Genomic DNA, 25,121 nt, shown 5'->3' with positions numbered 1-25,121 from the left:
CTTTGGAACGCTAACATTACTCGTGTATTTTGGATTTTTTGTACATTAACTCTTTTAGGGCAATAATTTGCTTAATATGAATATATACTATACCGCAAACTTATACATATAATAAATGTTTTGTTTTGTATTCTATTAACTTACCACATAGAAGTTCTTCATTAACTGTTCCCTCGGGGCATGAAATGTTTGTTGTGAATGATAAGGTAGAAATGTCTGTTGTATACAAGTTGCCATTTACATCAATTGTCAATATATCTGTGCCGTTTAATTGGTCAATAGACTCTTTCATGTCTGTGTAACCTTGCATTAGATCTAGGAGTTCCTGTGACACTTAGAGTCAAAAATTACATTTATTAATTTCTACTAATTTCATTTAGATTATGTATAATATCTTATTGTCTATTAATAAATTTGTCTATTAATAAATTTATGTTTTTGGTTTTATTGTATTCTACTTTTCATCTTTTCATTTTGATGGCCTCGGTGGCCAAGTGGTCTGAGTAGTTCAACTACTGTACTAAAAATAAAATTGAGAATGGAAATGGGGAATGTGTCAAAGAGACAACAACCCGACCATAGAGCAGACAACAGCCGAAAGTCAACAATGGGTCTTCAATGCAGCGAGAAACTCCCGCACCCGGAGGCGTCCTTCAGCTGGCCCCTAAACAAATATGTATACTAGTTCAGTGATAATGGACGTCATACTAAACTCCAAATTATACACAGGAAACTAAAATTAAAAATGATACAAGACTAACAAAGGCCAGAGGCTCCTGACTTGGGACAGGCGCAAAAATGCGGCGGGGTTAAACATGTTTTTTGATATTTCAACCCTCCCCCTATACCTCTAGCCAATGTAGAAAAAACAAACGCACAACAGTATGCACAGTAAAACACAGTATAAGAGAAGTCCGAGTCCGATGTCAGAATAGGAAACAAAAGAAAATAAACAAAATGACAATAATACATAAATAACAACAGATTACTAGCAGTTACTGACATGCCAGCTCCAGACCTCAATAAAAGTGATTGAAAGATTATGTCTTCATCATATGAATATCAGGCACAATCCCTCCTGTTAGGGGTTTAGTATTATACCGTCATAAAATATATGAGAAGAACATAACCCGTGTCATGCCAACAACTGGTTTTAGAATAAATGTGTTTAATTCCGATGCAAAGACCCTATAAGTGAATCAATATTAAAGCCAAAATATGCAATCTTTAATGACCTGACAACAGTATCGTAACTATATCCCTTCTTAGTAAGTCTGTTTAAAGATTTTGTTAGCTTTTGAGGTGAATACTGACATTTTTGTGCTTTGTAAAGAATATTACCATACAAGATTGGATGTGAAATACCCGAACGTATAAGATGTCTGCATGTTGAGTTATATTTACGAATGATGTCATCATACCGATGATAAAATTTAGTAAATGTTTTGACTAGTTTATGATATCGAAAACCCTGGTGTAATAATTTTTCAGTAATACATAAATTTCTCTCGCTAAAATCTAATACGTTGTTATACATACGAGCGAATCGTACAAGTTGAGATATATAAACACCATAAGATGGTGACAAGGGAACGTCACCATCTAAAAATGGATAATTAACGATAGGAAATGAAAAATCGTCTCTTTTATCATAATTTTTTGTATTAAGCTTCCCGTTAATAATATAGATATCAAGATCGAGGAAAGGACAGTGGTCATTGTTAGTATTAGTTTTATTTAAAGTAAGTTCAACAGGATAAATTTCTTTAGTATACATACTGAAGTCGTCATTATTGAGAACCAATATATCATCAAAATATCTAAAAGTATTGTTAAATTTTTGTATCAGATGCTGTTTCGAATGGTCGTTGCTGATTTTAGTCATAAATTGTAACTCATAACAATACAAAAACAGGTCCGCAATAAGTAGTGCACAGTTAGTTCCCATTGGGATTCCGATAACTTGACGATATACGGAATCTCCAAAGCGAACAAAAATGTTATCAAGTAAAAATTCAAGCGCAGATATAGTATCAAAGCATGTCCAATTGACATAGTTCTTTTGTTTGTTGCTACTAAAAAATGACCTAAAAGAGTTTGAACATATGTATTCGCATTCCGACTATTTAAATACCCATTTAATTAGGTGTGTGAATTTTTTCTTAATAAGAATATGAGGCAAAGTGGTATATAGGGTAGAAAAATCAAAACTTTGAACAGATTCAAAATCACCAATATATGCATGCAATTTATCAAGTACTTCCAACGAGTTTTTGACACTCCAAAAGTAATTAATTCCACTATTTTCAAAGGCCTTATTTGAACAATTTATTATCAGGTTTTTGGTTGTACCAAGTGTACTAGTAAGTAGAATAGACAATTTAGTAGTGGAACAATGACTTGAAGATGAAATAAATCTATATTTGTAAGGTGATTTTTGTAGCTTCGGAAGCCAGTACATAGTTGGGACTTTCATTGTATTTGGTTCTGCTTGTAAAGAAGTAGCTAATAGTTTATGTTTGTTACAGATATCGTTTTCTGAAAATGAAGCCAGTTGGAATGTTGGTGAAACTCAATGTAAAATTTACGTCAAACTATAATGATATTATTAGCAGCTTTATCAGCCGGAACAAAAACAAATTCATTGGCTAGTTCTTTTAGTTTATGTTTGATACGAGAAATAGGATTTTTATGGTTGTTGTTAAGAGTAAAATGTTTTTTAAAATGTTGTATACATATATCAACTATCTTCATTACTGAATTAAAAAAAGAGTCCAAAGATTTTTTGTCAGCTTTTTCCCGTTTTATCCATTTCAAACAGTAAGCACGAAGTGAGTCGTGTATGATATTACGACACTTATTCCAATTAATGATCGACGGGGGGCGATATTTAGGTCCTTTACTGAGGAATGATTTTAACTCTCGGTCGCGAACGATGTTAAGGTCTCCTGTTATAACATGGGAAATGGGGCCATAAGTGTATTCGGAATTACTACAATTACATGACGTAGGTGTATTTTCACTGATATCTACATCTTTACAGACTTGGCTATAATTAAACACAAATTTCCGGGTAGATTTCTTGTAAATATAACAAATAAGAGGGAGTTCAGTATTATCAAAATATCCAGGAATTTGTTCTTTTAGCATGTCAACACAGTCAGGGTTCTACTTCGTCCAAATTATCTCCCCATTACGCCACCTAATTTTGATAATCGTAAAAATTGAAGCCATTGTAGTGATGACGCGCTGTCAATTTAGCTCTTGAAAACCGACAAATTTATCCACATAGCATCATTACGATCCTGATATACCAGTTGTATTTTAAAAGACAAATGTATCTCTAGCTATTTAGCATCATTTAATGTACACTTATGTATTTGGTCAACTTAAAACTATTGTCTGATCGGTTGTCAGGGAGAATTTTCGAAAGTTCGAAAAATTAAAATAAAATTCTAATTAAATATTTCATGATAGGGCAGACTAAAAATTTTCAGAGGTTGGAGACTAATTACCCTAGATAACACACACACAAAATGAAGTTTTTTTGAAGTTATGCATTTTTAAGATCCACTTGAAAGGTCTGTCGTCAAGTACTTTCAGTAAAAATTTGTTATTCGAACACATCTACTATGTTGGTATGACTCATTAGAAAGGCATTTCACTTGACCCATATATTTCATTTTTTAGTACTGTAAATTTCGAATGTTACCATATCAACCTAGAGCCTAAATATATAAAAATGATAGAATCTGAAGCGATATGATGCATCAAATATTTTTTCATACGTTTTCGAAGACAGAATAGTCAACTCAAACACGCCTGAACATAAAAAAGTGTACTCGACTTTCTCTTTTCGATGAAAGTATTGACCATCGGGGGGGGGGGGGGGGGGGGGGGGGGGGGGGGGCGGGAGGGGGCAGAGATGTAAAAAAAAATCAACAATTGCACCTACCACTATCGACTGTTTTATAAAAAATTGTTTATAATTCAAAAGTTTACAAATATCTCGAAGCTCCATAACATAATTTAAGTAAAAACACATACATAAGATGCAGTTAAGCCATTTCAATTGATATTTTATAGTATGTCTTTCTATGTTGAAATGTTAAACTATTATTTCAGGTAAGGGTGAAGGTTGGCGCCTGTTAAAACGTTTAAACCCGCTGAATTTGTTTGCACCTTTCCTAAGTCAGTAACCTGTTGTTCAGTGGTTGTCGTTTGTTGATGTGGTATATGATTGTGTCTCGTTTCCCGTTTTTATATAGATTAGACCGTTGGTTATCCTGTTTGAATTGTTTTACACTAGTCATTTGGGGGCCCTTCATAGCTTGTTGGTCGGTGTGAGCCAAGGCTCCGTGTTGAAGGCTGTACTTTGACCTATAATTGTTTACTTTTTACGCATTGTGACTCGGATCGAGAATTGTCTCATTGGCACTCATACCACATCTGCTTATTTCTATAAAATCCTAGATTAGGCACATTCATTAAACTTTTAAAGTCCATAGACAAAAATGTAAACAATTCAAATTTACCAACTTGGCCTTTTTTTTACCTTCTCTAACAAAGAGTTTCATTTATTTTGTTTGATTTCAACTGGGTTTCTGCCTGAACACTTAGATTGTGAGTATAAATCCCGCACGTGGCAGGTGCGCTCGACTCCAATCTCAATTTAGTAGGATTGACTGTTTTCATGCCAAAGGTCAGTGGTCCCTCCGGGCAATTATGATTCCTCCGCCAATAAAAATCTGGTCGTAACAAAATAGCCAATAGTGCTGAACGTGGCTTTAAAACACAAAAAATCAATCAACCAATCCTTTTCTTTGCTTCAATTGTTACAATGTGGTTTTTCTTGGGTCGATTTAAACTCTAAATTTCCATAATAGTGGGGATAAGACTATGAATTGAAAAGTAAAATAACAAAAATATCGAACTCAAAAGAAAAATAAGATGGCAAAATCAAAAGCTCAAACACACCAAACGAATGGAAAACAACTGTCATATTCCCGATTTGGTACAGGTATTTCTTTATGTAGAAAACGGTGGATTAAACCTGGTTTTATAGCTAGCTAAACATCTCACTTGTATGACAGTTGCATTGAATTCCATTATATTGACAACAACGTGTGAACAAAACAAACAGACATAATAGGTAAAAGTGTCAAATCTTAGGGTACAGCAGTCAACATTGTTTTATAATCTTAATCACTATAAAAACAAACAACTATGGCAACAAAGAAAAACAAAATGGCATATAGACAAAGCACATAAGCTAAAATGAAAACTAAGAATACAAAAAATGACCATAGCACAATTACACAATGGCGGGGTGTATAAATACCGATCCACGCCAAAAGGATATTACCAAAAATGGACAGTAAAAGGGAACATAATCAACCGTGTAAACCATCAAAAAATGCGTAAGCCTTTCAATTGCGCAATATGTCCGCAGAGCTTTGAACTTTTATAATAAGATTGATGAAAAATAAAGGCAACAGTAGTATACCGCTGTTCAATAGTCATAAATCGATTAAGCGAAAACAAATCCGGGTCACAAACCAAAACCGAGGGAAACACATCAACTGTAAGAGGAAAACAATGGAACAACAGAAACACTGAACTGCAACAACAACAAACGCCAACATACGTAGAAACGGACTGCCATATTCCTGACTTGGTACAGGTCGTTTTAAGAAAAAATGGTGGGTTGAACCTGGTTTTATGGCTAGACAAAAAAACAGCAAAGATACCAGGTTTAGAATTTTTGTACAGATACACGATTCGTCTACAAAAGACTCAACAGGGACGCTCCAATCAAACATGTTATAAGCCAAACACAACACGAAGTTAAAGAGCATTGAGGACCAAAAATTCCAAAACATTTTTCCAAATACAACGAACGTAATCTATTCCTTGGGTAAATAAATGGTACCTTTTCAACAGATTCATAAAACCAGACTTAGCTTAGCTACACAAGACCCATGTGATGTATATTTCGTTTCGGAAGCTGGCATTTGGGTCTTTTATGTAAACAGTTATGGACACCCTTTTCTACATATATTATTGATAATGACAAATTGCACATTTACGACAACAAATACATTAATTTTGTAAGAATTCAGAAAATTTTTCTCATATTTATAAGTGCACATTTTACAGTACAGAACTTTTAACTGAAACGAAATTACAGTTAAACAATGCATGCAAATGCCTCTTTCAACAATTTTCTGTCATTTATATTTTTGTATAAACAATTGTAGACTATGTTATGAAAAATCACTTTACCTATATTATTTGCAAGGAATTCCTGCAAATTCAAATCTCCGATTTGTGTGAAATCTGCGTATAACTGAATTGTTACATCAATCGATGTAGATCGTTTCTTTCTACCATTATTTTGACACCCTGATACCTCTGTGTTCAACGAGCATGTTTTATTTTGAATACACTGAAGTGTTTCTAGTTTTGTGGAAAGTGTAGACATCATCTGCGTCTGGTCATCACAATTCACACTGTAAGTAACAACAGTTTTACTATTGACACCTTTTGGGTGGTGCCCAGCTACAAGAAAATTAAAATATGATGACTTTGTTGAAAAGACAACAATGCGACAAGATAAAAATGTAATGTCGTTTTCTTTTTCCTATTTGTAACATAGTTTAAATCTACAGTTGGTATCAAAAATTGAAAATCTTTTTTATGTATGATATGAGTTATTTAGACGCTTTTTCCGGTAAGGTGCTACTTGTTTTTGTTAATTTCGAATCTAGTTCTTTCGATTTTTTTTTAAAGTATCTGAACTTTATCGCATCCGAAGGTCATCACTAAGAGTTTTCTTAATACAATGTTTAAGTTGTCAATATAATATGATACAATTGGCTCAGATCTTTGATCTATAATGATCATGATATAACATTATTAGAGACAGTTTTCTACTTAATAGTCTAATATGTTGATTGCAGATTGGCATATTGTCATTCATACATTGTGGTCTGTTTTAGAGATCACGCTATGTTTCGAATGGATTGATAACGCTTGGTTCAAATCAGTGCATTTATTTTCCAGCAGACGATTTGCATTCCAATAGGAACCAAATGCGTGAACGGTACATGCAGAATTTTTCTTTACTAGATTGTCAATATTCATCGAAGAATAATTATGAAACGTAAACAGAAACATGAGTCCCTAATATGAAGGATGTACCGTCATTAGATCATGAAACTACAGGATAAAGGGAAACTTCATCGTTCACATATGCAACATAAAACATCTAACAACAGTTTAATTGCTGTTTATAGTTTTTCTCGATCTTTTATTATTTACAAGATAATACGCAAAGAGGCAAAAAAGGGTACTTCCTCTTTTCGTTTTACATTTCCGTTATGTCGATTTTTTTGTATTTATAGTTTTACTACCTTTTAAACTAACAAGATGATAGCCAATAAAAAAAAGGAAAGAATTGATGTCGAGTGACAATTTTGGAAAACGGAGAGACTGTAGGATTTTACTCTGTGCAATTATTTTCGAGGAATTAGCCAAAAACATACTATATTTTTTTTAATAATGGGCATTGGAGACATAGTTTTGAACTTAATACCCTAAAAAAGATTGTAGCTAATATAAAAATTAGGAGAGATGGTTTGATTTACAATAGAACAGCGTGAATATTTGATGTCATGGAGAAAATTAAAAGCTATAACTATCTCATCGCATGGTCAGTGTATTAACCTTTTGTATTACAGAGAAAGGCTTTATATCAGCTGCAGAAAATACATTTGCCATAAAGATTTGGATAAGATTGTGTTGAAGTGTTGTGTAGAGAGTTGAAACGTCATTACTGTCAACTGAACTGAAATGACCATCATAAGCAAGTTATATATCTAAAACAGCTTTTGATACTCCAAACATAATTAATTCCAATATTCCAATAGTATTATGCTTTATTATTAAATATAAGATCTGATAATAATTTTTGCATATCGGAGTTGTTTTCTCTTCTTTTTACACGTTTAAGTTTTTGACAGCACTACAATATTCACATAATCTGTTCGATCAACACCACTGCCATCTTAATCATGATGCCATCTTTTCAAATGCCACCAATGAAATTATTGCAATCCGGTAGTAGTTGATCGTTATAAAGTGTCAGCGTTACCAAATGAACAAACATATATTTCCATGAGTCTTTCTTTGACATTTTACTACTTCGCAATTAATAGCTGTCGCATGAGAAGTAGGATATGCTCGCCTTTTCATAGCAATTAATGTAACTTAAGAATTTGAAAGAAGTTTTTATACCCAATAGGTTTAAGTTTTCACTGTTTGAGTACCTCTTTTCTTATGTGTTTGTCCAGTGTCGTTGCTTTTCATTCAATTTTCTCATAAATGTTATTATTAATATCTTACCTATTATATGTTCATCCAAGAATTAACTGGGGGTTAAGACTGATATTATTGAACTATTGTTTATTCCTGAACTACTAATGGGTGAAGTTTTCCGAGCATATTGAGTTCAGTATTACGCAGATTTTGTTTTCAATTTTTTAATAATTTCAAATTTCTATATTCCTTACATAATAATACATACAGGTACACGGTGGAGGTCTAGCAGTCCAACTGTAACCTGTCTGAGGCCCACATTCATATTTGTCAAGCGGGTAATAATCCTTTACAAAGGTATATCCATCCGCACAGGTGACAACACATGATATTAGATCATCATTTGTAGAGCAGTTGAAACTGTTTTTGTACTCCATGACTCTGTAATACGGTGGACAAACTGAAAAAGTTCAATCAATATCTATTGAAAGTCTAAAAAATTAAATATTGACATCATGTTATACCTAATGGCTTGAATTTATAACCAGTCCTATCACTTCAAATTTTTTTTCTTTCCATTTTTATGTACTAACATTCCAGTAGCACCCGATTTGCTGTATATATCTCACAGATGAAATGGTATTTCAGAGCTTGCAATTCCGAACATAATTTCCTTTATAGAGAGTTGATGCTTATAAGGAAGCTAATGACCAAAGGGTTGGAGTTATCCATTAGAAAGTTTTGTCAGTACCACAACCGCGTCTTCTTTCCCTCGATTGTGACCTAACCGAATAAGACTCTTAACGGAACATTTTCTTACCATGATCAACACGACGGGTGTCAATAGTGAAGTAGAATCAGCTTACCTTTCCGGAGCATCTGAGATCACCCCATGTATTTGGTGATTATTGTGTTGCTCAGTGTTGTGTGAACTTGTCCGTCTGTTTGTCCTCTTTCGTTTTTTTTTTCCATTGCGTTGTCAGTTTCTCTCGAATTGCTTTTAATATCCCCGTTGTATTTTCTGCCTCTTTTGTACCATAACGTATACTAAATGTATTTTTCAACAGCAGTCATCAAAGTTTTTTTTTTTCCTTCCTTTTTTTTGGGGGGAAAAAGGGGGGGGTGGTGGAAGGGGGGGGTGGGAGCTGTGTGTTCAATTTGTTTCACTTAGAATATTAATATTCAAAAACATTTTAGAAACGAAAAGTGAATATAAAACAGAGGTCATATACTCAAAATAGTCTAAAATCCCTACAATCTCCATAAAAAATTGGTTTCTAAGATTTACGAGTGGATGTCAATTCTTGAAAATGGCAGTACAATACAATAGGATCAAAACAAAAAAGACCTCTTGATAGCGTTTATAGAATAATAATTTTTCCAGCCAAGAAGCACCGACTTTTGATATTGTAAAACCTTCAAAGACTTATAGGTTATCAGTTTGTTAAAACAAAAAGTACTAAAAATGTTTTACTGCATTTCAACTCGTCTGTCTATCTGGACAAACGCTTTTTTCTGAAATATTACTGATTGAATTCATTCAAAATAGGTGAACATTTGTATAGAAAGCATATCAAATCGCAGAAAAACGCTCTTAAATTTTCCTTCAAATCATCAAATCACCATCTTAAAATCCATAGATTTTCCCCAAAAATTATATGTTGTTAATACATAAATTTTAGTTTTAATGATATGAAATAATCTAATGGTCACCGACTTTGGTTTTTATTTTTGTATTAACCAATGTTTTACCTAGTTTGCAATGAAAAACGTCAAAAATCGAACGCTTACAACGTGATGACGTTACGCTTATTTCGACGTTTTGTTGTATTTGTTCACCTTGAATACCACATTGAATGATGATTACCGTAAAAAGGAAGTCGGTGACCCTATCATTATTCTACATCATTAAAATGCAAATGTATGTATCATCAACTTATAAAGAAAAAAATTATGGATTTAAAATTGGATTTTAAGACAAATTTATACACATGTTCCCATATTTTAAAAGAATGCAATCAGTAATATTTCAGACAATTAAAGAGATAAATACATTATTTTTCGAAATTTAGATGTAGCTCATGTATGCAAAATTTTATCAAAATCAGTGACATAGCTCATTTAGTGTCTTCGTGCCATTTTGTTTCTTTGTTGATTGCTGTACCCCAATTTTTGACATTTTTACCTATTATGTCTGTTTGTTTTGCTCACACATTATTGTCAATATAATGGAATTCTATGCGACTGTCATACAAGCGAGAGGTTTAGCTAGCGATAAAACTAGGTTTATTCCACCGTTTTCTACATTAGGAAATGCCTATACCAAGTCAGGAATATGACAGTTGTTTTCCATTCGTTTGGTGTGTTTGAGCTTTTGATTTTGCCATTTTATAAAGGACTTTCCGTTTTGAATTTTCCTTGGAGTTTGGTATTTTTGTTATTTCACTTTTTACTGTAACTTGACATTAAGTTTGTAAAAGACATAATTTCATTGAAACTGAAACACGTGGGAATCATATTTCATTTCAAAAATTGCCTACATATCTGGATTTCCGTTTTAAGGTAAAATTCTCAATATAAGATCAGAAATAGAACTTTATAGATATAAGAAGATGTGGTATGAGTGCCAATGCCATTCAAGTCAAAATTTATAAAAGTAAACCATTATAGGTCACAGTACGGTCTTCAACACGGAACCTTGGCTCACATCGAACAGTAAGCTATAAAGGGCCCCAAAAATTACTAGCGTAAAACCATTCAAACGGGAAAACCAACGGTCTAATCTATATAAAAAACGAGAAACGAGAAACACTTCTGAACCACATCAACAAACGACAACTACTGAACATCAGATTCCTGACTTAGGACAGGTGCAAACAAATGCAGCGGGTTTAAACGTTTTAATGGTACCAAACCTTCACCCTTTTTCTGAAACAATATGGTAACATCACAACATAGAAAGACACACTATAAAATATCAACTGAAATAGCTTAACTCAATCAAAGGACATATTAACACCATTGAACATACACTGAACAAATAAATTTGACCTATGACACAATGTAAATACAAAATAAATAAACTAAGGAAAAAATACAAAATAAATAAACTAAGGGAAGAATAATAAAAGTAACATGTATATCGGTAAGAAATGTTAAACAATTAAAGAAAAACAATATGCTCGAACAAAAATATCATCCATTTGCAATAACTTTAAACACAGGTAAATGAAAATAAATTTGTTGTTAGGTATACGTGTATAGTTCAAATGGAGAAAGGAAATATTTTTACAAAATAAATAATTTTGATGTTCATAGTACGAAGTGAAAATTTAAAGTTATACCAAACACTTATCAAAGCTGGTATATAGACCAGATATAACCCTGAATAACATTAAATAACAAAAAAAGCAATACAATTAGTATCAACAGGTCAAATAAACAAGAAAGTACGATTTGAGAGTACTTGCAGTTACTGACAGCTAGTTAAAAGCCAAAACAACTAATAATAAAAAATCATGCATCAGAGACTAAAATCAACTAAAACACATCCCAGGGATTTAGTATTCTAACGTCATGGACAGTCAAAGAAGACATGACTAGTGCAATGCAAAAAATAAATGTATCGACAGACAGTAGGATAGTTAGGAGTTTAACCTCTTTATAGATCTAAACGAACGTGGGTGTGTCTTTATACATCCCGCTTGAAAAAAAAACAAATTCAGTTATGTTTTAATTTGCTGATGACAAAATCGATATTAGTGCCAATGTAAACTATATTCAAAGATCTAATTACCTTTACTAATAAGTTTGTTTAAAGGTTGGATGAGTTTACACGGATCACATCGTGATTTCCGCGCTTTAAGTACAATATTACCGTAAAATTTAGGATGTGAAATACCGTTTTTAATCAGTTTTCTACAAGTACAGCCAAATTTACTAATCAAATCTTTGTATCTATGAAAGAACTTAGCAAAAGTTTTACGTAATTTATGGTAACGAAATCCTTGATTTAATAACTTACCAGTGATGCATTGATTACGTTCGTTAAAATCTATGACATCACTACACACACGGGCGTAACGAACGAGTTGGGATATATAAACACCGTATGATGGAGCCAAAGGAACATCGCCGTCTAAAAAAGGAAAATTAACAATAAGGAATGAAAAATCGTCTCTTTTGTCGTAAATTTTCGTATGGAGTTGTTCCTTTAGAGATTGAAATGTCAAAATCCAGAAAAGGACAACTACTGCTGTTTATGTTAGATTTACATGTATATATAAAACATCCAGTTTTAAATATTTTGCAAACTTCATTTTATCTTACCTGGACAATCATGAGTATTACAAATACTCTGTGACGTGTTGCTCCCTGCACAGTCTATGCCATTCGCATCAGGGCTAGGATCATTGCAGTAACGAGTTCTTTTACGTGAGCCGCCACCACAAGAAACCGAGCAGTCAGATGAATTAATCCAAGAACCCCAATTACCATGCACTAAGAATTTAAAGAAATAGTAACTAATCTTTATTTGTAAGAATTTATTCATATATATGATTTCCAATTATTCACATCTTTACAATAAAAAAAATAATGGTCATCTGTTAATGAAGAAAGGTGTTGTGCAACTCTGCTGGTTGACTGTTAAACCCCGAGGGTATGACCTGCCAAGTAGTCAGTATTTCGGTACGGACATGAAAGTACGGATATTGTTTGATTAATAATTGCTGTAATATAATTTTCGAAGTTTTTCTACTTAAGGAACATATCTCCCCTACCAAATTAAGAAATAATTGTATTCTATTTTAAGCTTAGACTTCGTAAAACGTAGATTTTACTGTCGCAAACTGAGTTTACCTAGCGACGCGTGGTGGAGCTAGGTAAACAGGATATTTGGGACAGTAAAATCAAGTTTTACGATGGTCAAACTTAAAATACAAAACAGTTATCTCCATTCTAATGTCATGCCACATATCAAAATAAATTCCATTTTAGTAAATATTTTGGCTTAAAAATGCCATAAATGGAAAGTCCGCGAATCTGTTACATCGTCTTTGGCATCTAAACAATGTGACGTCATAGGTATACTCCCGATGTCAAACATAAACACTAGACTTTTTTGTTTACTTTGAGAAATTACATACCAAATAAATTCTGAATTCAAAAGTATGGCTTTCCTTAGTTACGGACTGGTAGAACGTGGAATCTAACCTTTGAAAATATTTGTCAACGTCCAATGACAATTATCATTCCAAACGAATTGTATAAGAATATTGGATTCCTTCTTCAGATTTTGTTATACTTTAGGTCCTGTTCGGTGTTATCAGCTTTTCAATTTTTGTATAAGGTTGATTATTTTCAAAACTTTTGTCCTCGAGCATCACTGAAGAGAAATGCGCATTTGGTGTAGTAAAATTGGTACCGTTTATGTTATTCTAAACTATACTAACATATACCCATATTGGTATCAGGGGATTTTAAATTTATTTTAAGATTCATTTTATGTATATCTACTATGTACAAAAAATTAACGGAAAAATCATTTATAGCCTGGTTTCATTCAGTAGACATAAATAAATATTTCAATTAAAAAGATCTTTAAACTTTGAAAACCACTTTTCTTATTTCATTTTACAACCTCAATACGGTTCAGTTTTCAAACTTACAACGGTACACTGCTAAAGTACAATGAATTATCGTGAATACAAAGAACAAGTTGTATTCTGGAGCATCAAGACTATTAAAAAAGCATATATGTTCAAAGGTCTATTCAGGAGAGGACATGCAGTCAAGACTTTGCATATTTCTACATTAAGTTTTTTTTCAATAGTTTCAAATGCATTTGTAAAAAAATAATGTATAACCGTACATTCAAATGTCAAATTATTCTACTGTGATAAGAAGCACTACTTTAGACCATTTTTATCCAAATGTGTTTTTAAATTAATTATAACAACGATGTGAGAGAATATTATATAGCTCAGAATAAAAATGACGGAAAAGTGGTTCAAATGTCAAACCTGTTTTTATAAGAAAATATATTAAAAAAATGCAATATAACTGATATATGATATTGGCTTTTATTAATGTCTAAGGTTCTCCCATTATGGAAACAACATTAAAATAGCATCGAACACTTTGAGAGAATGAAAACAAAATTCGCAGAGCATAAATTTTAAGTGAAAGTAAATGTTAAGGTAGGTATTGTAATGCTTAAGAAAAATGTAATTTTGATTTGATTGTTATGGTTCAAGAGAATTACGGAAAATAACTGATAGGAGTCAATTTAATCATAATATGAAGTGAGAAATCAAAATAAATATCCAAATACGAGCAGACGAAAGACGGTAAATAAATATGCCCAGTCACTTGTTAGGGAGAAATTTTTAACTTTAGAGAAATCGTTCATTTCAGTCAATTCTTTAATTTGTAAAGGCACAGTAGAAGAAGCAATAACTAAAGTAAACAATACAGTACTAATTGTTACATTTGTTCTAAATCTTTGACGATTTAACTCTTTCTGGACCCATTGATTAAAAAAGGGGATTTTATGAAAATTTACGTGATGATCATTAGAGAAATAGATTCATAAATCATCCCTTCGTAAATTTTACGGACGCCATCACGAGTTGGTTGACCGTTACGGAATATCCGTTTCACAGATGATAACGGATATGTTCCTAATGTCGTCACTACAATCCCGTCCCCTTTTACCGAATGTGACCTACCGAATTAAGACTTATTAACGGGTTTGTACTAACATGACCAACACGACGGGTGCCACATGTGGAGAAGGATCTGCTTACCCTCCCGGTGCACCTGAGATCACCCCCAGTTTTTGGTGGGGTTAATTCGTGTTGCTCAGTCTTAGTTTTCTATGTTGTGTTGTGTGTACTATTGTTTGTCTGTTGGTCTTTTTCTTTTTTGGCCATGGCGTTGTCAGTTTATTTTCGACTTATGAGTTTGAATGACCCTTTGGTATCGTTCGCCTCTCTTTTACATAGCTACTCGTGGATTATCGAATTTATCTAATCTCGAAAGTTAAATCATCGAGCCTCGGACTTTAATATTCGATAATTTAACTATCCTTTCTCGATAAGATATATCAATTAATCCATTTATACCAATGCAATAATCTATATTTATCGTATGATACATACATTCAGATATTGTACAGTATTTTTATTACGATCGTGCAAGACCCTCATTGGTAGTCAAGATCATAAACTCCCCCCTACCCAACCCCGACCCCCTCGTCGAGGATTATGCACTTACCTATCTTTGCTTCACACAACAATCCAGTATAATCCGCTGGACATTGGCAAGTGTAGTTTGTAAAATGAGAAAGACACGTTGCACCATTAGCGCAGTCATTTGAAACACAAAAATCTGGGGGAATTTGACAATTTATTCCAGTATAACCACCATTACATTGGCACTCGTAACCACCTTTTTTGTTTGTACACACGTTGCCATTGCTACATGGACTACTTTCACATTCATCTATTGCTACAATTTACATAAAAGTTCTTGTGTTTATTCAATTTCTAATTTACGTTACTTGTAAAGACAGACGTATGTAAAGAGTAGTTCATTTAACATACTATACAAACATTTTCTATTTATCTGAAATACTGTATATGATTAAGTCTGTAATTAAATAGCTGGATAGATTGCATGTATAAACTTTTGAGTTTTGATTGTTCCTTTAGTATCTGCCGTCTCTTTGATCAAATGTTTGAAAAGCAAAACGCATACAAAAGTGTATTGGCCTGAACAGACCTGTCAAAATCTCATTAATCTTAACTTTGACATAACTTTATAATAAAGTATAGAAAATAACATTCAAAATATACACACAAATGAATCGTTTTGTATTTAAAGCTACTTTGGCTTAAAGTTTGAATTAAAGTAATATTGTATGATACCATCACATCCTGAGGGTGATAATTCAGTTCCGTTCATCTCTGAGGAAAATACATCATTCATGGAATAAACATAGTTTGATACTGATGCTTCACAAGAATCTTTGAGTGCATTAATTTCATTTTCTGGTAATACTCTCGGTACAAGAAATAGACCACTTGTTGAACACCCTGAAAACAATGTTGAGACTTAAATGAAATATTTAATACTATAATTAGTTCGTGTAATCTCGAGATTCATCGTTAAAACTTAAAAAAGAATAGTTGGTTCCACATATATCCGAACAAATCGGTATTAGTTCTTTTTACAGATTGTAAAAAGCTAAATAAACGTCTAAATTTGGAACACATTCATTTTGTTTATTCATTTAAACTCTGTTTATATTAAAGTCGCATGTACCGTAATAACCAAATAATTGTTATTTTGGTAATTTTGATTTAGCAAACAGGTTGTATGCATTGTCCTTCTACCTTAATATATTGTCATATTGCTTCTGAAGATGCCGAGGTAAACGAATACATTTTCATTTCAAATCCGTATCTCTTTTTTAGACGTTAATTTTTCTTAATTTTTTCCTATAGTAATATTCTGAGCGTATTCAAACAGTCGCTCATGCCCTAACCAACGCTGATATTATATATATATATATATATAAACAAGTCTTAATTATACCCCACTCAATTTTTTTGCGAAGGGTATAATGTTTTTGACCCGTCCGTCCGTCTGTCTGTCCGTCTGTCCGTCCGTCTGTCCGTCCGTCAGTCCGTCAGTCCTGTTTCTTGTCATCGCAACTCTTCTCAAACCACACAACAGAATTTCATGAAACCTTTTTAGATAATAAGGACATACTATGTAGTTGTGCATATCGACAGGAAATTACGATTCAAATTTTTTTTTCTATGAGTTACGCCCCTTTGAACTTATTTGCTTCAATGTACTACTGCAACAGTTTGTCATCACAACTCCTCTGAAACCATACAACAGAATTTCATGAAACTTTGTAGATAATAAAGACATACTATGTAGATGTGCATATCGACAGGAAATTATGATTCAATTTTTTTTCTATGAGTTACGCCCCTTTGAACTTATTTGCTTCAATGTACTTCTGCAACAGTTTGTCATCGCAACTCCCCTGAAACCACACAACATAATTTCATGAAACTTTGTAGATAATAAGGACATACTATGTAGATGTGCATATTGACAGGAAATTATTATTCAATTTTTTTTTCTTATACAATTTTTTTTTCTTACACATATTTTATTTCTCCAATGACAATGTAGGGACGTGGGGTATGTGAGCGCGCTCACTAAGGTTCTTTAATTGAAAACAACGTTCAAACCTATGATTGCGTTGGATAAAAACCGCAATTTTTATACGTGTGCATTCAAAACAATTTTCTTGATAGAGGGGTCTAAATACAGCACAAACAACATTTTCCAAAAGACCAAAAAAGTGAAAAAGTATATTTTAACAAAACGCATTTGACTAACAGGTCGAACAACAGCTGTTTTTAAACCCTGCTGACTGCCATTGGCGATTGCCTAATAAACGGATCACAATATGTTACAAAATGGATCTTTTAAAATTATTAATTTAATACCAAACAGAAAACAATAAACTTGCGGAAAAGATGGTATACCGCAAACAAAAGGTGCAAAAATTAGTATACCATATCCGGATTTCGACAATTAATGTCTCTTTAGTGATGTTAGGGATCGAAACGGTATTTGGAAGGCCATATAATTTACCTCAATTTAGGATAGACTCTTGAATTTTGAAGAGTCGAAATATTAGAAATAGGATGAACGGATCATATAAACCCGAAGGAAAATATAATACAAGCCCAAACGAAAAAATATAAACAAGTCTTAATTGAAAACAACGTTAAAACCTATGATTGCGTTGGATAAAACCCGCAATTTTTATACGTGTGCATGCAAAACAATTTTCTTGATTGAGGGGTCTAAATACAGCACAAACAACATTTTCCAAAAGACCAAAAAGTGAAAAAAATATATATATAACCAGTCTAAAAGGGTACAACATCACCAAAAAAACCAATAACATAAATCTTACATCATGATCATACTGATGAAGGATATCTGTTATCCGAAATATTTAAAGTTACATTTGTTCATTTTTTTGTTATTTTTTGTGATGTTGTACCCTTTTAGACTGGTTATATGTTATATTTTGTAGTGTAATGTATCATAATTATATGATCCATCGCCACGTAAGATTTATCGTTGGCTATTATTCAGTCATTTTATAATTACTCTAAATATCAGCACAACAATGTTAAATCTGCAAATTTGCGGAAGCAAATTTTTGTTCTTCCCTCGCCGGGATTCGAACTCGTGCTGTTGGGATTTCGCGGCAACACCGCCTGCACTGTGTCCAGCACTCTAGACCACTCGGCCACCTAGACTGAACTAAAAATTCAGCTTTCGGTGGCCTTAGTGTTACCTTTCCTCATCAGTAGAATCTAGAGTTGTAACACAGTACATGATATATTGTCGTTTGTTGATGTTGTTCATAAGTGTTTCTCGTTTCTCGTCTTTTATATAGATTAGCCGTTGGTTTTCCCGTTTGAATGGTTTTACACTAGTAATTTTTGGGGCCCTTTATAGCTTGCTGTGCGGTGTGAGCCAAGGCTCCGTGTTGAAGACCGTACTTTGACCTATAATGGTTTACTTTTATAAATTGTGACTTTGATGGAGAGTTGTCTCATTGGCACTCATACCACATCTTCTTATATCTATATAGCACTACAAAAGTCAAAAAGTCTGAAAAGACCAGTTTTTGTCTGAATTTGCATGAATTTTTACTCGACATTCTTAATTTGTCTGAATAATTTTTAAAAATTCTTGACATAGTATGAAATTGTCTAATAAGGTTCTTGATTTTTCTTGACAAGTGTCTTGACAGTATGAACATTGTCTTAAAATTTCTCGACACTTCCTGTATCATCTGATAAGAGTCTGGATTAGTCTCGACCAATTCTTGACTGTCTTAAATTTGTCTCGATCTGTCTTGACATATTCTTGACATTCTTAATAATGTCTGAATATGTCTCGACATATTCTTGACATTCTAAATAATGTCTGAATATGTCTCGACACATTCTTGACAGTCTTAAATATGTCTTGACACTATCTCAACAGTATAAATTTCGCCTGAAATGTGAACAGACTTATTCTGCACTGTTTATGACATTCTATTGCTGTTATATACTCCTTTTTATTATGGCTAAACTAAACTTTGAAGAATCAAGGATCAATTTGGTATAGTAAGATACCCTTTTGGTGCAACTAAGTTGGAATACCCTGAATAATCCCCCATGTAGTTTAATTTTGATTTATTTTTATTAAACATTTAAGTAATTGTTTTCACTTGGAATATAAGTCGAAGGTATTGACAAACAGCATTTAGATTTTTGCCGTTCGCAAAACTGCCAGTCAAATTTGCTTTTCTAAAATAGGTGTCTTGTATCTCTTTTGGACCCCACAATTCATCTTTTGGGTTTGTGTGGCTAAAAAAAGAGGAGGGGGGGGGGGGCTTTCGTTTAGGTCAAAGAATTTGTTCCCATCTTGATTCAAAAACCTTATTCATTTTTTAGAACAACCCAAAAACATTTTTTATTCAAATTTGAATGTTGAATTTTATAATTTTTTATCAAAAATAAATATTTGTGGTAACTCCTTCCTGAAAAGAAAAAAATGTTTAGATCTATATTATGCATGTCTGTTTGAGAACCATTTCATAAGACCGATGATTTCTATAGAAATCATTGATGGGACCCATTATAAATACATTTTTTTTATTATTCCTGGAGTAGATAATAATTTTCTTTTAATCTTTGGGAATTATTCAATTTGTTTTTATGTTAAAATAATTAACTTCATAATTTTGATGAAGAAAATCCATTTCAATTCAATTTTTTTCATCAAAATGATGATTTTCATTTTCATCTATCAACAAACTTTTTAGATTGTAGTGGCATGGTCGGTCAACTGATAAGTTGTATGGCTGATTACAGGTAAAGCAATAACTTCTATTTGACAGTTGCGTGTACTCTGGGGTGTGGAATACCTTAATTTTATGGGGAACATCCTGTCCATGTGTAATACTTAATATATTCCAACAGATGACATTACACAAATTTTTCTTCTGTTAAATGAATGATTTGTATATCATCATAATTTGCTATTTATATAAACCACATTTTGGTATAATAATTATTTACCATATCAACATTGAATATTATGAATGTAGAATGAAATATGACTACAGTATGATTGGTTTGAATCATTTAATTTATAAGATTTAGGAATCAAAATTTGTAATTATTTAAAAACCCACATTGAAATTGTTTTATATCAACACACCCACATTTGAATTATTTTATACTTTAGATTTCATAGCCATATTTGAAATTTGTAAAAATATTTATATACCCAAATTTTCAATTATTTTACATGCCCAACTTTTATTTTTGTTGTAAAGAAGTGTAACTTGAAACAACAGTATATCATATAAAGAGAAATAAAGATTAAAGTTATATCATGAATATTGGTCATGATTTGTAAAACTCAGAACTGTCAAGTAAATTTAAGACACCTTTCAAAATGTTCAGAATATGTCAAGCCATACTGAGAAAAAATAAGAATGTCGAGAATATGTCGAGAAATTTCAAGACAGTATTCAAAAGTCAAGAATTTGTCAAGAAATTTTAAGACCATATTCAGAATGTCGAGAATATGTCGAGTAAATTTCATACAAATTTAATATAAATGAGAATTTGTCAAGAAAAATTAAGACACAAGTCATACTTTTGGAGAATGTCGAGTAAAAGTTCATGCAAATTAAGACAAAAACTGGTCTTTTCAGACTTTTAGACTTTTGTAGTGTAGGCATGAAGATGGAATTGATTGCAGATTAGCTAAATTTTGTGTCGTAAAGGATCGTAAGATGCAGTCACAGAAATAATTTTTTGATAAGTATGTCTAAACAAGTGACAACTCTTCGACAGATCAATCCATTGGATCACCAGTGAATTATTCATATTTACTCTAGTGGTCTAGATCGCTGGACACAGTTCAGGCGGCGTTGTCTCGATATCCCAACAGCATGAATTCGGATCCAGGCGAGGGAAGAACAAAAATTTACTTCCGCAAATTTGCAGATTTAACATTGTTGTGCTGATATTTAGAGTAATTATGAATATAATATGTGTTTTTAGCCGTGTATCACCTTCACTGGTGATCCAATGAATGAATCTGTCGTAGAGTCGTCACTTGTTTATACGCACTGATGGATGGATGGATAGATGGATGGATGAATGGTTGTTTGCAGGGGGGGGGGGGGGGTCTTTGTGTGAGTGTTACCTAAATTTATGTGTGTATTGAATTTTACTTTCCTCTTTCTTGTCGTTTTTTTTTTATAATCCCACTTAAATGCAAATCTACCTGAGAATCAGGCAGTGGTGAAAACATAAAAAACCAAAACCAATTAAGTTTACATTAATCTAAGTTCAAAATGTATAATGGTGCAAGAATATAACATTCGTTTCCTTTTACTGTTTTGGTGTTTCAAGATATAATTTGGTTGAAATGCACTAGAAATTACCAATTAAGGGTAGTTAACTCCATAATTTGCTATCATTCTAACCAAAAGTTATCTAGAGATTTCTCGAAGTACCAGACACGCAGAAACGAAAGACTTTCATTTCTAACTCAGGACGAGGGTAACTTCGAAATAGGATGGTAAGGCCGACAGGTTTTTTTTTTTTCGGTCATGTTTTGAAATTTTCTAAATTGCCTGATTCATATAAGACTGGCACTTAATTATTCAAATATGGCTTGAACACTTAACCTCCAGTGATTTATCCCGTATATCTATTTTCTTGACTATGTCGCTTTCTTTTTCAATAACGTTAACGCCTTATCTTTTCTACTATATGTTTTATAAATATGTTAAAATATATATTTATTTTTACAATATTGCTTAGAAATTATTAAGTAACCACACATTCCAAATATATAGGGGTATATGATACGTTTTTGCTGATAAATTATTTAAATGTGCATATTGTATATGAAACAAACAAAAAAACATGGCTACCCGTGGTCGTTACAAGATTATGCTTATTTTAACACTAATTCTATACTGTGTACCAGAATAAAGTATATATACGCCAAGCATGGCAAATATGTATACGTAATATTTATGCAACACTCTCAAACGTGTCTTTCCCTCGAAACCTGTTGAATCCCCTTAACGTGTCTATTTCGTCCAAATGTTTCCTAAAATCACAAATTGCCTTAACGTGTCCATTTCGCCAAAACCTACCTAAAATCCAAAATCGCCTAAACGTGTCCGATTTCACCTCCCCCAAAACGTGTCCATTAATTAACTTCGCTCAATCGTGTCTGAAATTTTCCTATCTCAAAAGTTTTCGACAGTTGTTTAACACCAAAACGTGTCCACTTATAGACGCAAAAAGTCTCGAAATGCGCATCTGGTGCATGAGAAATGGTACCGTTTATGTTATTGCTTAATTGAACATTTGGTAAATACCAGTTTTTGTGTATTTAATATCTTATCTTTTGTTTTTTTAATCCATTTTTTGACACCTTTTTGCCTGATTCCTTCTATTATGATTGCATAAAGATCGATGATACGAAAGATGCATATACGAACAACATGAAAAATGATAGGGCAATTGGCCTTTCAGTGATTCTTTTTAATATTAATCGATAAACACTGTAAATTGAAGGAGGTAACAAGGGAATTAATCGTAAAATATATAACAATTGCATATAAAAAAAATGCGTTTCTTCTAAAACTCTGCCATTTACTGCCCGAACAAAACATTCTGATCATAATGATCATAATACAAGAAAACAGACGATCATAGTGATCGTTAAAACATTTTGGGATAGTTTTGTTACTGTTGGTTTGTATTGAAAACCTTATTTATATCAATTTGTCAATGTACTAATATATTGAAGAAAGCAGTAAATTCTTTAATTAATTCATCATGTTTATATGCAAAAATAGATAAAATCAGCTCTGCAAATAACACTGATTAAAAAAAAATGCAGATATTTATTAAGTCAAGTCAAGTCTTAATGAAAACCTTTAGTTCTTCAAGTTCTTATACTGATATACAATGAAAACAATTACTAACCAGACTGAGTTGACATTACTTCAAGAAAACTTCCAATTGGGATATCAGCTTCCTGGAGGGTTACATTATTAAACACTGAGGAAGTCAATTTTGCACCATTTCCATACATCTTAACTTCCTTTAAATCTTTGTCCCATGTCAAAGTTATATGTGTCCATTTTCTTAAATTTACTCCATTAGACACAGTAAGGTGACAAGAGTGTCTAGAAATATTCAGAAATAAATTTATCAATATTAGTTTTATTACCGTTGTTGTTGCTGATTTGTGATATGGTTGTTGGTTCACATCATCATCATCATCATCATCATCATCATCATCATGTTTTAATATTTAAAGTCATTCGCCCAATGATTTTACAACACAATGAAATTTTAAACGATTTTTTTAACTGAAATTTGCACTTTCGGAAAAGAAAAAAAGATTAATCTTTCATCTTCATCGTCTGTTAATATTTTATTCATACAGTACTTACTCAGCTATATTAAAGATCATTTCCGCTCCAACTGAAAACTTAAAATTCGCCAACGAAAATAGAAGTGTCGTGTTGGTTGCATTTGGACATTTCACGAAGAATCCGATACTAAAGCTGTCTATACTACTATTTAATGATCCAAGCTTTACAGAAGCTTTATCACTCATGAAAGTCAAATCTACCACTGTAATGAAACGTTGTGACATTTTCAACAAGATACAACAATCGAAATAAAAAAAGTTAAACAAATTTGAAAACTAGTAACGCTGTTAACGGACACCGACACAAAACGGTCATCAGATCTGAAATGTATCGACTGTATCATTTGTATTGTGAATTCTTTTATAGAGTTTGGATTCGCAATGCGGGCGACACATTCATAGAAGGAGAAGTTCACCTGGATTGAGCTTTGCTTGAGTTTATGCGATTACCTCAGGTTTATTCACTTTATTAGTTTACTCGAAATTTATTTAAAAGTCATAAATATCGATAAACATCTGTTTCCTTTTATTTAGATATTTACATGTGGGATGGACATCATTGGTGGTCTCGTGGCAGCAGGTTTGCCACGAGGTCGAGTTGTCGTCGGCTCGATCCGCAACTGGCTTTAATCAGAGACTGTAAAATTGGTATCTGCTGCCTTTCACTATGCACTACATTCAGGAATAAGAGCAAAGGCTTGTCGGTTCCAAGTCAGAATAAAGTGTCCTGTTAGATATGTTTGGGTAGACATGTCTTTATGTGTACTTTTACCTTTAGAACTGGTACGTTTAATCTCGGGTTAAGATTTGTCTAAAAACTGTTTCTATTTAAACAATATATAATTTATCAAATTCGTTTATGTTACCTTTTGTTTGACAAGACGCGTCTGCCATTAGCAACTGATAGGAAATATTTATAATGCACCCGCTTAATGTGGAAATCGATATCAGGTATATAAAAGTGTTAATTCCTATTATGTTTGTTTTTATAAAAATGTTTAAAAACACATGTGCATTAGACTGTTATTTTTCCTGAGATACAATGTCAGAACTGCGCTAAAACGTCCTCAACCAAGTTCACATATAACTCAAAAGGTATATGTATTCGATTGAATTCATTTAATGTACACAGCATAGGAACCACAGTTTTGGCAGTAAAACTTATACATCATATTGTATGTTCTTATTTTTATAACATATTTTTAATATAGCGTATAACA

At 32.6% G+C, this 25,121-nt stretch overlaps 1 protein-coding gene across 1 annotated transcript in view; it reads right to left on the bottom strand.

The window, feature by feature from the left end:
- LOC127729739 (uncharacterized) overlaps nucleotides 1–25,121 on the bottom strand; it is a 76,574-nt gene that overhangs the window by 13,354 nt on the left and 38,099 nt on the right. Inside the window, exons 11-18 of the mRNA XM_052237611.1 lie at nucleotides 23,921–24,104; nucleotides 23,448–23,650; nucleotides 16,251–16,418; nucleotides 15,598–15,831; nucleotides 12,649–12,819; nucleotides 8,588–8,779; nucleotides 6,286–6,561; nucleotides 145–333 (exon numbers count right to left, since the gene is read on the bottom strand). Coding sequence (XP_052093571.1) covers nucleotides 145–333; nucleotides 6,286–6,561; nucleotides 8,588–8,779; nucleotides 12,649–12,819; nucleotides 15,598–15,831; nucleotides 16,251–16,418; nucleotides 23,448–23,650; nucleotides 23,921–24,104 — 1,617 coding nt within the window. The remainder of the gene's footprint in view (nucleotides 1–144; nucleotides 334–6,285; nucleotides 6,562–8,587; nucleotides 8,780–12,648; nucleotides 12,820–15,597; nucleotides 15,832–16,250; nucleotides 16,419–23,447; nucleotides 23,651–23,920; nucleotides 24,105–25,121) is intronic.

The sequence above is a fragment of the Mytilus californianus genome, unplaced genomic scaffold, assembly GCF_021869535.1.
Source record: "Mytilus californianus isolate M0D057914Y unplaced genomic scaffold, xbMytCali1.0.p SCAF_2, whole genome shotgun sequence".
NCBI lineage: Eukaryota > Metazoa > Mollusca > Bivalvia > Mytilida > Mytilidae > Mytilus > Mytilus californianus.
The sequence above is the reverse complement of the archived record's forward strand: the minus strand, read 5'-3'. Positions and strand labels throughout refer to the sequence as shown.